Consider the following 14,053-nt stretch of genomic DNA (forward strand, 5'->3'; position numbering starts at 1 on the left):
CAGCATTTTAACTAAGCTCCCCCACAGCAAGCAAACTGAAATGGTATCATTCAGTTCTTTATTCAATGAAGAATATTCATAACATCATGGACCTCAATCAAACAAAACTCGGATCTCCCTTCAACAGCACAGACATCCTCCAGCCACAGCACCAGAAACTAGTACCCAACGAAAGATAGAGAGTAGAGTGGCGAACACTCTTTCAAACAACGACCTAGTGGCCTGCAGTCTAGGAACGAGTTACTTTGGTCGAAAACAAAATATACATAATTTCTTCAGTGACCATGCAGTAATTTTGATGTAGTTCTTGTATCGATTAAGCGAAACTGATCATAGAAGACTCACATAAATTATTGCGAAGATAAATGATGTGATTTACTAATATCAAAATGTAATGTGAAGTGATGAATGAACAGCCAACTTCCACATTTTTCAAAAATCACCTGAGGAGGAGTTATTGTTCGGAATATTACTACTGGGTGACACCATTGTGAGACAGAGATTTCGAAGTCAGATACATGGTAATAACCCTTACTGAAGAGCAGATATAGGCTCATATCAGAATTTAGTCCTAATGAAGAGTAGACTGAAGTCCAAGAGAATCGCCTGGGAGATTGTATGTTGAAAGGAGTGGAGTAATGAAATACTGAGGAATGAAGACAATCGTTTGAAGTTTTCTAAGGTTATAGTTAATGCGATAATGAATACCACGACAGTCGGTTCAGTTGAAGACAAATTGACATCTCTAAAGAGGAAAGTTACCGAAGTTGGACAGATAAGGTTAACTATAAAGAAGTTTTTGGTGCGAGAAAATGTATTTCAACTAATCGATGAAGCAAGGAAGTAAAAATTTTCGGGCAAAGATGGAATTACAGTGATGTAAGTCACGAATGAAATAAACAGGAAGTTCCTGGTCAAAATAAGTCGACTGGTATTAAACATAGGACTTAATCTCAACAAGAAATTTCTGAGAAGGTACATTTGGAGCACAGCATTGCATCCAAGCTATTAAAGAGTTGTTAGATAACTGAAAAAGAGGAAAACCGATCCGTTTGAGATGGAGTGTGTAGAAGATTCTTGAAAATTTGATGGGTTGGTAAGATAATAAATAAGGAGGTTGTTCATAGAATCGTCGAGGTGAGTGTGTCAAAAGCTTTTATAGGGCAGGTTGATAGGTCAGGTGTTGAGACCTAAAAGAGTGATTACATGATACTTGTGGGAGTTGTATGGATAAAAGACTGCAGTGGCAGACAAAGACTGGAGTAGTTCAGCGTGTTGGGTGTAGATGCTTCTCGGAGATTAAGGGGATGGCTCAGGAGAGGAATTCGTGGTGACCTCCATCAATTCAGTAAGGAGACTTCAAAAAGGAAATTTGACTTGGTCTTTTTTTATTTTCATATCATGCAATATCGTACCATGTATATTAATTAAAGAAGTTCCCTAGACGTCTTTCTGCACCACCATATTAGACGGAAGGAAGATTAGAATTTAACACCCTGTCGACGGTATAGTCGTTAAAGAAGGCGTACATGGTCGGATTACGATCGATGGCGGAGGAAATCGACAGTGCCCTTTTGAAAGGAACTATCGTTTACCTGGAGCGATTTAGGAAAATCACAATCTCGATGGTCGTAAGGGGATTTGAACTGTTGTCCTTCACAATGCGAGCCTGATGTGCTAACCTCTGTGCCATCTCGCTCGGTCCCAAAATCAGGTGATGAGACCTGAACTGCTGGAACATATTCTGTGTTAAACTATTGTTGTTACTTGTAAACTGTCGCTGTCTTGGTTTGGAAGATATGTTTCGCCCTTTGGCAGCTTGTGAACATCCTGATCGGCGGCAACGACCTGTGCAACGAGTATTGCCACGTGGACGACGGCAAGGACTCGGCCGACGGGCACCGGCAGCAGCTGGAGGCGGCCCTGCTCTACCTCAAGCGCCACCTGCCGCGCACACTCGTCAACATCATTCACATCCCCAGTAAGCGTCTCAGTCACTGCATTCCACAACTTGTTAGCCTGTGTGATGGTTTGCAACTGAATAAATTTACAGAAGGTAGAAAAAATATATTTATACACTACTGGCCATTAAAATTGCTACACCACGAAGACGACGTGTTACAGACCGAAATTTAACCGACAGGAAGAAGATGCTGTGTTATGAAAATGATTAGCTCTTCAGAGCATTCACACAAGGTTGGTGCCGGTGGCGACTCCTACAACGTGCTGGCATGAGGAAAGTTTCCAACCGATTTCTCATACATAAACAGCGGGTGACGGGCGTTGCCTGGTGAAACGTTGTTGTGATGCTTGTGAAAGAAGGAGAAATGTGTACCATCACGTTTCCGACTTTGATAATGGTCGGATTGTAGCCTATCACGATTGCGGTTTATCGTATCGCGACATTGCTGCTCGCGTTGGCCGAGATCCAATGACTGTTAGCAGAATACGGAATCGGTGGGTTCAGGAGCGTAATGCGGAACGCCGTGCTGGATCCCAACGGCCTCGTATCACTATCAGTCGAGATGACAGGCATCTTATCCGCATGGCTGTAACGGATCGTGCAGCCACGTCTCGATCCCTGAGTCAACAGATGGTGACGTTTGCAAGACAACAACCATTTGCACGAACAGTTCGACGATGTTTACAGCAGCATGGACTATCAGTTCGGAGACCATGGCTGCGGTTACCCTTGACGCTGCATCACAGACAGGAGCGCCTGCGATGGTGTTCTCAACGACGAACCTGGGTGCACGAATGGCAAAACGTCATTTTTTCGGATGAATCCAGGTTCTGTTTACAGCATCATGATGGTCGCATCCGTGTTTGGCAACATCATGGTGAACGCACATTGGAAGCGTGTATTCGTAATCGCCATACTGGCGTATCACCCGGCGTGATGTTATGGGGTGCCATTGGTTACACGTCTCGGTCACCACTTGTTCACCTTCACGGCGCTTTGAACATTGGACGTTACATTTCAGATGTGTTACGACCCGTGGCTCTACCTCTCATTCGGTTCCTGCGAAATCCTACGTTTGAGCAGGATAATGCACGATCGCATGTTGCAGGTCCTGTACGGGCCTTTCAGGATACAAAAAATGTTGGACTGTTGCCCTGGCCACCACATTCTCCAGATCTCTCACCAATTGGAAACGTCTGGTCAATGGTGGCGCGAGCAACTGGCTCGTCACAATACGCCAGTCACTACTCTTGATGAACTGCAGTGTCGTGTTGAAGCTGCATGGGCAGCTGTATCTGTACACGCCATCCAAGCTCTGTTTGACTCAATCCCCATGCGTATCAAGGCCGTTATTACGGCCAGAGGTGGTTTTTCTCGGTACTGATTTTTCAGGATCTATGCACCCAAATTGTGTGAAAATGTAATCACATGTCAGTTTTAGTATAATATATTTGTCCAATGAATACCCATGTATCATCTCCATTTCTTCTTGTAGCAATTCTAACGGCCGGTAGTGTATAATTGTAACAAAAATAATAGGAACTGTCAGTACTATGCCCAACGTGACTTGAGGAGGAAAACTTCAGTAGAGGCGATTCTGCATGGGCATTTATCTATGTGAAAAATACTAGGAGCACTGGGTATAAGTGCAGACATTTTATTGTTGATTGAGCAGAGTGTACTAAACAACATTACAGCAGTGTTTACTTCATTTTCGGATTCATAAATATAAATATTATAACTCCCATGTTCTTAGGTTGGGTAATGCCTCCAAGTGTACAGAGTGGTCAATTGATAGTGACCAGGCCAAATACGTATCTCACAGAATAAGCATCAATCGAAAAAACTACAAAGAACGAAACTCGTCTAGCTTGAAGGGGAAAACCAGATGGCGCTATGATTGGCCTACTAGATAGCGCTGCCATAGGTCAATCGTATATCGACTGGTTTTTTTTAAATAGGAACCCCATTTTTAATTACATATTCGTGTAGTACGCTAAGAAATATTAACGTTTTAGTTGGACCACTTTTTTCGCTTTGTGATAGATGGCGCTGTAATAGTCACAAACGTATAAGTACGTGGTATCACGTAACATTCCGCCAGTACGGACGCTATTTGCTTCGTGATACATTACCCGTGTTAGAATAGACTATTTCCTAATTGCGGAAAAGCTCGAATTGTGTTGATGTATGGCTATTGTGATCAAAATGCCCAACGGGCGTGTGCTATCTATGCTGCTCGGTATCCTGGACGACATCATGCAAGTGTCCGGATCGTTCGCCAGATAGTTACGTCATTTAAGGAAACAGGATGTGTTCAGCCACATGTGAAACGTCAACCACGACCTGCAACAAATGATGATGCCCAAGTAGGTGTTTTAGCTGCTGTCGCGACTAATTTTATTTATTTATTTATTTATTGTTCCGTGGGACCAAATTAAGGAGAAGTCTCCATGGTCATGGGACGCGTCAATACATGAAATTATAACACGATATTAGAAACAGATAAAATGAAATATAAAAAAAACATATTCAGGTGACAAGTCGTAAGTTTAAATGAAGAAAATCAACAATGTAACACTGGAATTTGCTTAATTTTTTAGCTCTTCCAGGAGCTCTTCGACATAATAGGAGTGAGCCATGAGGAAACTCTTCAGTTTAGACTTAAAAGAGTTTGGGCAACTGTTAAGATTTTTGAGTTCTTGTGGTAGCTTATTGAAAATGAATGCAGCAGAATACTGCACTCCTTTCTGCACAAGAGTCAAGGAAGTGCATTCTACATGCAGATTTGATTTCTGCCTAGTATTAACTGAGTGAAAGCTGCTAACTCTTGGGAATAGGCTAATATTGCTAACAACAAACGACAAGAGGTTCTCGAACTTACACCACATATAGCTCGAACAGCCCGTTTTTGAGCCAAAGATACCCTTTTTGAGTCAGAGGAATTACCCCAAAAAATAATACCATACGACATAAGCGTATGAAAATATGCGAAGTAGACTACTCTTCGTGTTGAAGTGTCACTTATTTCAGATACTGTTCTAATGGTAAATAAAGCAGCATTTAGCTTCTGAACAAGATCCTGGACATGGGCTTTCCACAACAGCTTACCATCTATCCGAACGCCTTGGAACTTGAACTGTTCCGTCTCGCTTATAATATGCCTATTCTGTCTGATCAAAATATCGGTTCTTATTGAATTTTGAGTTAGAAACTGTAAAAACTGAGTCTTACTGTTATTTAGCATCAAATTATTTTCCACAAGCCACAAACTTATTTCATGAACTACATTATTTGTTACTGTTTCAATATTACACACACGATCCTTCACTATCAAGCTGGTGTCATCAGCAAACAGAAATATTTTTGAATCACCTGTAATACTAGAAGGCATATCATTTATATAAATAAGAAACAGCAGTGGCCCCAGCACCGACCCTTGGGGAACGCTCCACTTAACAGTGCCCCATTGGGACTGAACATCACTACCACTCTCAATATTGCGGAGAATTGCCCTCTGCTTTCTGTTCTTAAAGTAAGAGGCGAACCAATTGTAAGCTACTCCCCTTACTCCATAATGGTCCAACTTCTGCAGTAATATTTTGTGGTCAACACAGTCAAAAGCCTTCGTTAAATCAAAGAAAACACCTAGCGTTCGCAATCTTTTATTTAATCCGTCCAAAACCTCACAGAGAAAAGAGAATATAGCATTTTCAGTTGTCAAACCATTTCTAAAACCAAATATGAACATTTGACAGCGAATTATGTGAATTTAAATGCTCCAGTAACCTTGTATATACAACCTTCTCGATAACTTTAGCAAACACCGATGGCATAGAAATAGGTCTATAATTGTCAACATTATCAACGTCTCCCTTTTTATAAAGTGGTTCACTACCAAGTACTTTAATTGGTCAGGAAACCGACAACTCCTAAAGGAAAAGTTACAGATATGGCTAAGAACTGGGCTAACATACATAGAACAATACTTCAGTATTCTGCTAGATACCCCGTCATATCCATGAGAGTTCTTGGTCTTTAGTGATTTAATTATTAACTCAATCTCCCTCTTGTCAGTATCATGGAGGAGCATTTCAGGTAACAGTCTCGGAACACTTTTTTCTAAGAGCGCTATATGATTCCCTGTTGGGACTAGGTTTCTATTTAGTTCACCTGCTATATTCAGAAAGTGATTATTAAATACTGTACATATATGCGACTTATCAGTAACACGGACATTCCCACTACGCACTGATTCTATATCCTCGACCTGTCTCTGCAGACCAGCAACTTCCTTTACGACTGACCATATGGTTTTAATTTTATCCTGAGACTTAGCTATTCTATCTACATACCACATACTTTTTGCCTTCCTAATAACATTTTTAAGCACCTTACAATACTGTTTGTAATGGGCTGCTGCATTTAGATTTTGACTGTTTCTAACGTTTTGATATAATTGCCACTTGGTTCTACAAGATATTCTTATCCCTTTAGTCAGCCACCCAGGCTGCCTGTTTGTGCTAGTACCCTGTTTTAAACGTTCTAACGGAAAGCAACTTTCAAAGACCATGAGAAAAGTCTTGAGAAAAGCACTATATTTATCGTCTACTGTATCAGCGCTATAAACATCTTGCCACTCTTGTTCCTTTATAAGGTTTACAGAGGTCTCTACAGCAACTGGATCAGCTTTCCTGAACAGCTGACAACTATATTTAACACGTGTTGCAGCACAAAAATCTTTTAAAGTTAAAATTTATGCATCATGATTTGAAAGGCCATTCACCTTTTTGCTAACAGAATGCCCTTCTAGTAATGAGGAATGACCAAAAATGTTGTCTATGGTTGTTCTAGTGTTCCCTTGCACTCTCGTTGGAAAGAATACGGTTTGCATAAGATTATATGAATTAAAGAGGTCTACCAGTATCCTCTTCCTTGCACAGTCACTTATACAATTAATATTGAAGTCACCACATGTAACTAACTTTTTGTATTTCCTGTAAAGTGAACCAAGAACCTCCTCTAGCTTTAGCAAAAATGTTGTGAAATCGGAGTCTGGGGATCTATAAATAACAACAGTTAGAAGTTTAGCTCCGTTAAATTTAACCACACCTGCACAACATTCAAACACCTTTTCAGTGCAGTACTTTGAAACATCAATTGACTCAAATGGGATGCCGTTTTTCACATACATGGCAACTCCCCCACACCGCAAAGAGCTCCTCGAAAAGCTGCCAGCCAACCTGTATCCTGGTAAAGGAAGCCTCTGAATTATCTCCTTATTTAAGAAGTGTTCAGATATACCAATAATTTTCGCACATCAGTAGCAGACAAATTGCGCGAGAATCGGGAATCTCTAAAGCGTCGGTGTTGAGAATGTTGCATCAACATCGATTACACCCATACCATATTTCTAAGCACCAGGAACTGAATGACGACGACTTTGAACGTCGTGTACAGTTCTGTCATTAGACACAACAGATATTACGAGACGATGACAGATTTTTTGCACGCGTTCTATTTAGCGACGAAGCGTCATTCACCAACAGCGGTAAAATAAATCGGCATAATATGTGCTATTGGGCAACGGAAAATCCACGATGGCTGCGACAAGTGGAACATCAGCGACCTTGGCGGGTTAATGTACGGTGCGATATTATGGGAGGAAGGACAACTGGCCCCCACTTTATCGATGGCAAAATAAATGGTGCAATGTAATTTTCTACCGATGTTACTACAAGATGTTTCACTGCGTGACAGAATGGCGATGTACATCCAACATGATGGGTGTCCGGCACATAACTCGCGTGCGGTTGAAGCGATATTGAATAGCAATTTCATGACAGGTGGATTGGTCGTCGAAGCACCATACGATGGCCCGCACTTTCACCAGATCTGACGTCCCCGGATTTCCTTCTATGGGGAAAGTTGGAGGTTATTTGCTATCGTGATCGACCGACAACGCCTGACAACGCATTGTCAATGCATGTGCGAACTTTACGGAAGGCGAACTACTCGCTGTTGAGAGGAATGTCGTTACACGTATTGCCAAATGCAATGAGGTTGACGGACTTCATTTTGAGCATTTATTGCATTAATATGGTATTTACAGGTAATCATGCTATAACAGCATGCGTTCTCAGAAGTGATAAGTTCACAAGGGACATGCATCACATTGGAACAATCGAAATAAAATGTTCAAACGTACCTACGATCTGTATCTTAATTTAAAAAAAACCTACCTTTTACCAACTGTTCGTCTAAAATTGTGAGCCGTATGTTTGTGACTATTAGAGCGCCATCTATCACAAAGCGAAAAAGTGGTCCAACTAAAACGTTAATATTTCTTAGCGTACTACACGAATATGTAATTAAAAATGGGGGTTCCTATTTAAAAAAACGCAGTCGATATCCGATTGACCTATGGCAGCGCTATCTAATAGGCCAATCATAGCGTCATCTGGTTTTCTCCTTCAAGCTAGACGAGTTTCGTTCTTTGTAGTTTTTTCGTTTGATGCTTATTCCGTGAGATATTTGTCCCGGTCACTATCAGTTGACCACTCTGTACACTTGGAGGCATTACCCAACCTAAGAACATGGGAGTTGTAATATTTATATTTATGAATCTGAAAATGAAGTATACACTGCTGTAATGTTGTTTAGTACACTCTGCTCAATCAAATTCAATGAGGTTGACGGACTTCATTTTGAGCATTTATTACAATAATGTGGCATTTACAGGTAATCACGCTATAACAAACAAAATGGTTCAAATGGCTCTGAGCACTATGGGACTTAACATCTGTGGCCATCAGTCTCCTAGAACTTAGAACTACTTAAACCTAACTAACCTAAGGACATCACACACATCCATGCCCGAGGCAGGATTCGAACCTGCGACCGTAGCGGTCGCGCGGTTCCGGACTGAGCGCCTAGAACCGCGAGACCAACGCGGCCGGCTCACGCTATAACAGCATGCGTTCTCAGAAATGATAAGTTCACAAAGGTGCATGTATCACATTGGAACAAAGGAAATAAAATGTTCAAACGTACCTACGTTGTGTATCCTAATTAAAAAAAAAAAAAAAACCTACCTGTTACCAACTGTTCGTCTAAAACTGTGAGCCATATATTTGTGACTACTAGAGCGCCATCTATCACAAAGCGAAAAAAGTGGTCCAACTAAAACAATCATATTTCTTAGCGTACTGCACGAATATGTAATTAAAAATGGGGGTTCCTATTAAAAAAAAACGCAGTCGATATCCGATTGACCTATGGCAGTGCTATGTAGTAGGCCAACCATAGCGCGCCATCTGGTTTCCCCCTTCAAGCTAGACGAGTTTCGTTCTTTGTAGTTTTTTCGTTTGACGCCTTTTTCGTGAGATATTTGGCCCGGTCACGATCAATGGACCACCCTGTATATGGCAAGAGCAAGCCATTAATACTTTCCCCTGGCCGGCAATTCAGGTGTTGACGTGTAAACACATGGACGCAAAACGGTTAATCTACATTGGCAGGCGGAGTTTGCTTAAAGGTGCAGTTACGACCGTGCAGAAAACATCAGTTTGTAAAGATTGTGGGAACACTGTACGACGCAGAGAAGAAACAACCAACGCACTGGTGTATCTACATATTAAGGTGCCACATATAAAAATATCTGACCTTATACCAGTTAGACTCTGTATATTCGTGACAGGCTCTGTACAATTTGGCTGAAGCTCAAAATAGAGTTTGTTTCGACTGGTGTAAGGAAATGCTCAAAAAATTCGACCGAGAAAACAGAAAATGTGTATACAAGTGGTAGAAGGCTACTAAACTTTGATATATTCTTACGAACTCAAACCTAGTAAAGTAATCTGAGAAGCAATCCACGAAAATGATTGCTTGTTTCTTTAGTTACAGTGTGCATATCGCAACCACTGCTTTACTGCAGGCTGCTCCAACGTTGCCTCACAGGGCACAGGCAGTCCTGGGCGACCATCAGCTCGTCCACAGGCAGGCGCCGCTAGTAGACGCTACCTGCCAAGCAGCTCAGTTGCACGGCCTATGCGCACGCACGGGGTAACTGGCTGCCCCTGCCAGCGTTCTCTCGCTCTGTGCAGTAGGATGCCGTTGGCTAGTGCCATCTGACACACTGCTCGTGTTTCGTGTTTCCTCATCCGCGCCCATCAGAGCCCGTGGACGCAAGGCTGTCCGTTGGCAGACACGCGAGTAGGATCAGCGCACTTTAGAGGATCGAAGAGCAATTATTACTGAATCGTGAACCGTAAAATTACTACTGGTTCACCAAATGTTATTAATCTCAATCAGTACACAAAATGTAAACTGGAAGTAGGTATTAAGGAATAACTGGAGAAATTACACACAATTTCCAGTAACACTCTTTGTTCAAATTTGGTGCAAGACTTTACGATATTTTTTTAAAAAAAGCAACAATCATTTAACAAATAAGTCACAATTTACGTTAGGAAAGGACTTTTAAATTATTAAATCATTACAAAAAATTTCACGCCAGTAAAAGGCAAGTACAGGAAAGCAATTTAACGATACAACGATACGCTGTATAATATTTTCAAAATCAGTTAAATTACATGTAAATTTCACTCCATTCATTAAATGGCGCTGAATCTAACTTGTGTGCAACATATAAAGACAATCCTGTTTACAAAAGTTCTCAAAACAGAAAAACCAAAACGCATGAGTCATGGACACGGGGGACAAAACAAATGGTTCAAATGGCTCTGAGCACTATGGGACTTAACTTCAGAGGTCATCAGTCGCCTAGAACTTAGAACTACTTAAACCTAACTAACCTTAGGACATCACATACAACTATGCCCGAGGCAGGATTCGAACGTGCGACCGTAGCGGACGCGCAGCTCCAGACTGTAGCGTCTAGAAGCGCTCGGCCACTCTGGCCGGCCACGGGGGGGACATTCACAGTTAATAACGTTAACGTTTCCAAAATATATAAAAAAACAAATTTGACAAATTTCTGCCAGTTAACTTACGGCAAACACACACGCTCGCCAGGTGGCCCTTTTACAACATTCTCCTTTCAAGGCAACAATTTCTACCCTTAATGAAATGGCAAACTTTTGAATAGCAAGAAAACACACTAATAATCAACTACCTGTATAAAACACATAAGACCGGCCGGAGTGGCCGTGCGGTTGTAGGCGCTACAGTCTGGAACCGAGCGACCGCTACGGTCGCAGGTTGGAAGCCTGCCTCGGGCATGGATGTGTGTGATTTCCTTAGGTTGGTTAGGTTTAATTAGTTCTAAGTTCTAGGCGACTGATGACCTGAGAAGTTAAGTCGCATAGTGCTCAGAGCTACTTGAACCATTTTGAAAACACATAAGCACGTTGAGGCCTTAAAAGGCCTAAAAAGGTATTGAATTGGAAAAACACACAACGGTTTTTGCTGACTAGAAACAATATAAAAAATCTACTACGTCGTGAATTAACCTTGCTTCATTATGGCCAAATATACATAAACACCAATTTACTTAAGTTACAGCTTCCAGATGAGCAGGAATTGTTATGCAATTGACTAGTTCTTACCACGAGGCAAAATGAATTTTTCTTCTTTCTTATAGTACCTTTTACACGTGAGTCTAGTAATACTAATTATGTCAGGCGAGAGAATGGATCAGGTCTTAGTGCCTTGCATTTTAAACAGTACAGTCATTGGTGACTTAGACTTTCACAGACATGGCAGAGGCTAACGGTCGAATAAACCCGTAGGTAACCTGGGAGGGGAAAGAAGCAATCCGAACCACAGATTTACTCTGACTCCCCCCTTTTCGTCCTCAGAAGGGGACAAACGGACCACCCTTTCTAATATTACCACCTTCCTGCGGGTGGGCAGACGAGAAGAATGGCGGGACCCCCCCCCCCCCAAAAAAAAAACGCTGGTATAATTAACAAGAATAATTAAATTGAATTCAATTAAACTTCATAAAACCTGTTAACAATCAATACTGAACTTCTGGTTCGTTAAGAGTCCCAGGACTGAACCAACACAGCACCTCCAAATGCTCTGCCGAGCCGCCCGCTGCCAGCCGTTTCAACGGACGCAGGAAGGCGCGCCGATTTTCAGAACCTCCTTGCCGGTCTACCGCATATGGCCGAACTGCAGATTGGGCCCACTGCGGACCCACGCTCAGAAAGATTCCTTTCGCGACGAGCAGTTAACGCCCCATACCACGAAGCCACTGCTCGCGTCGCTTACGCTGATGCTGCGGTCTGCGTGCTGCACCTCTAGCACCGGCAGAGAAGTCGCTTCCTGATGCGCCGACTGCCAGCTCTCCAAGAGAGCCCATACAGACACTTCTTAAACCCATGCGAACCGAACGTTTCCCCTTTCCCGCTAGAGGGAGCCGCAGAAGCCTTCAATTGCGACAGCGGCGCCACCGCCAGAAAACGGAGGGCGACTGCTTCACGCTACGCGCTGCGGTGCGCTTTTCAAAGCTAACTTTACTACGGCTCAAATTGTATATAGCTATTTCTTTGCCGCAAGTCACCGATTAAACTAGGATAAAAGCGGAAAATGTCGCATCATTCTTGATGCGACGAGAGGAGGGAACCAAAGGGGGAAACGTACACTAAAAGGAAAGGTAGAGGAAGGTATTAAAATCATATAGCAGATGGCTTGGGCTGGCTGATCACAAGGATAAAAAAGGATGAGCCAGCCACTCTGCAACATACTAAAATCGTCATCCTAAATGACAAGGCGAGAAGAACACACACAGGGAATGACGAACACCAAGGCAAACAAAAAACAAAGAAAGAGTGATAAAGAGATAAAAGGGAGGGAGGGTGGAGGCCTGGGAGAAAAGGCCAGACGCGCATGGTCCGATAAAAACACTCCTCACGAATAAAAAGTAAAACCAAATCGGCCATTGAGGCATTGTCACCCAACGCCGTAGGTAGAGGGCTAGGAAGGTTAGAAGTCCTCCGCAGAGCGGCTAAAATTGAGCGGTCCAACAACAGGCGGACGGCAGTAATACGGGAGCCACAGCGACACCGAGGTGGGTCCTCGCGACGGAGGAGGTGACAATGTGTTAGCAAAGTATGGCCGATGCGGAGCCGGCAAAGGAGAATAGAGTCGTTCGCACTATTTCATGATTTACACTACACTAGAAGCAGACAGCTGGGGTGAACTGTTTCTGTTCTGGGGGGGGGGGGGGGGGGTACGGGGTGGCGGCACCACTGCAAACTAACCATGCCATGACAGACACACATTCCTTGTCTCTTAGATAACACAGAGTTCGTTTTGGGTACTGAGGGTGCGCCATTCATTATCACAGACCGCGAAAACTTTGCGGCGGAAGAATGATCAGAGATCAGTCTCCGGCAGGCAGATCTCCAGAGTTGGTTTACCGCTAGCCTGTTTTTGCCAGCTGTCACATGACACGTCAAATATTAATTGACGAAAAAAAACCAAGGAATTTATTTCTCATTGCCCATAAATATCTGATTTATTACCTAAGGATTTATCTTTGTTTCCTCATGTCAAACATAAAACGTGTATACACCGATTTGAATCGTCTCAAGGAGCTGCTGAATCGTTAAAAACCCATGTAATGTTTCTGGAATTGGTTTTAACTGTTGAGAGAGTGAAATTTAAATGTCGAGTATTTTTTAAAACAATAAAACCCGCCAGGTTAGCCGAGAGCGCTAATGCTCTGCTTCCTGGACACGAATAGGCGCGTCCGGCGGATTAACGACGAGGGCCGGTGTGCTGACCAGCCTGGATGCGGTTTTTGGGCTGTTTTCCAGATCCTACTAGGTGATTACCGGGCACGTCCCCATGTCTCGTCTCAGTTACGCTACTCGCAGACTTTTGAAACACGTTGAACACTGTTTCTGTCCTGGGATGGGGGGGGGGGGGGGGGTGGCGGCACCACTGCAAACTAACCATGCCAAATCCGATTGTGACCATGCTAACACTGCGGAATAAATGCCCAAGCAAAAGAAGAAATGACTTCAGCTGGGGTGAACTGTTTCTGTCCTGGGGGGGTGGGGGAGGGGTGGGGGGGGGGGGGGGGCGGCACCACTGCAAACTAACCATGCCAAATCC

At 42.9% G+C, this 14,053-nt stretch overlaps 1 protein-coding gene across 1 annotated transcript in view; it reads left to right on the forward strand.

The window, feature by feature from the left end:
* The window catches only part of LOC126455256 (phospholipase B1, membrane-associated-like), a 68,252-nt gene that overhangs the window by 39,878 nt on the left and 14,321 nt on the right, over positions 1-14,053 (forward strand). Inside the window, exon 4 of the mRNA XM_050091161.1 lies at positions 1,819-1,981. Within this exon, the coding sequence (XP_049947118.1) occupies positions 1,819-1,981 (163 nt within the window). The remainder of the gene's footprint in view (positions 1-1,818; positions 1,982-14,053) is intronic.

This window comes from Schistocerca serialis, chromosome 1, assembly GCF_023864345.2.
Source record: "Schistocerca serialis cubense isolate TAMUIC-IGC-003099 chromosome 1, iqSchSeri2.2, whole genome shotgun sequence".
NCBI classification, from domain to species: Eukaryota; Metazoa; Arthropoda; class Insecta; order Orthoptera; family Acrididae; genus Schistocerca; species Schistocerca serialis.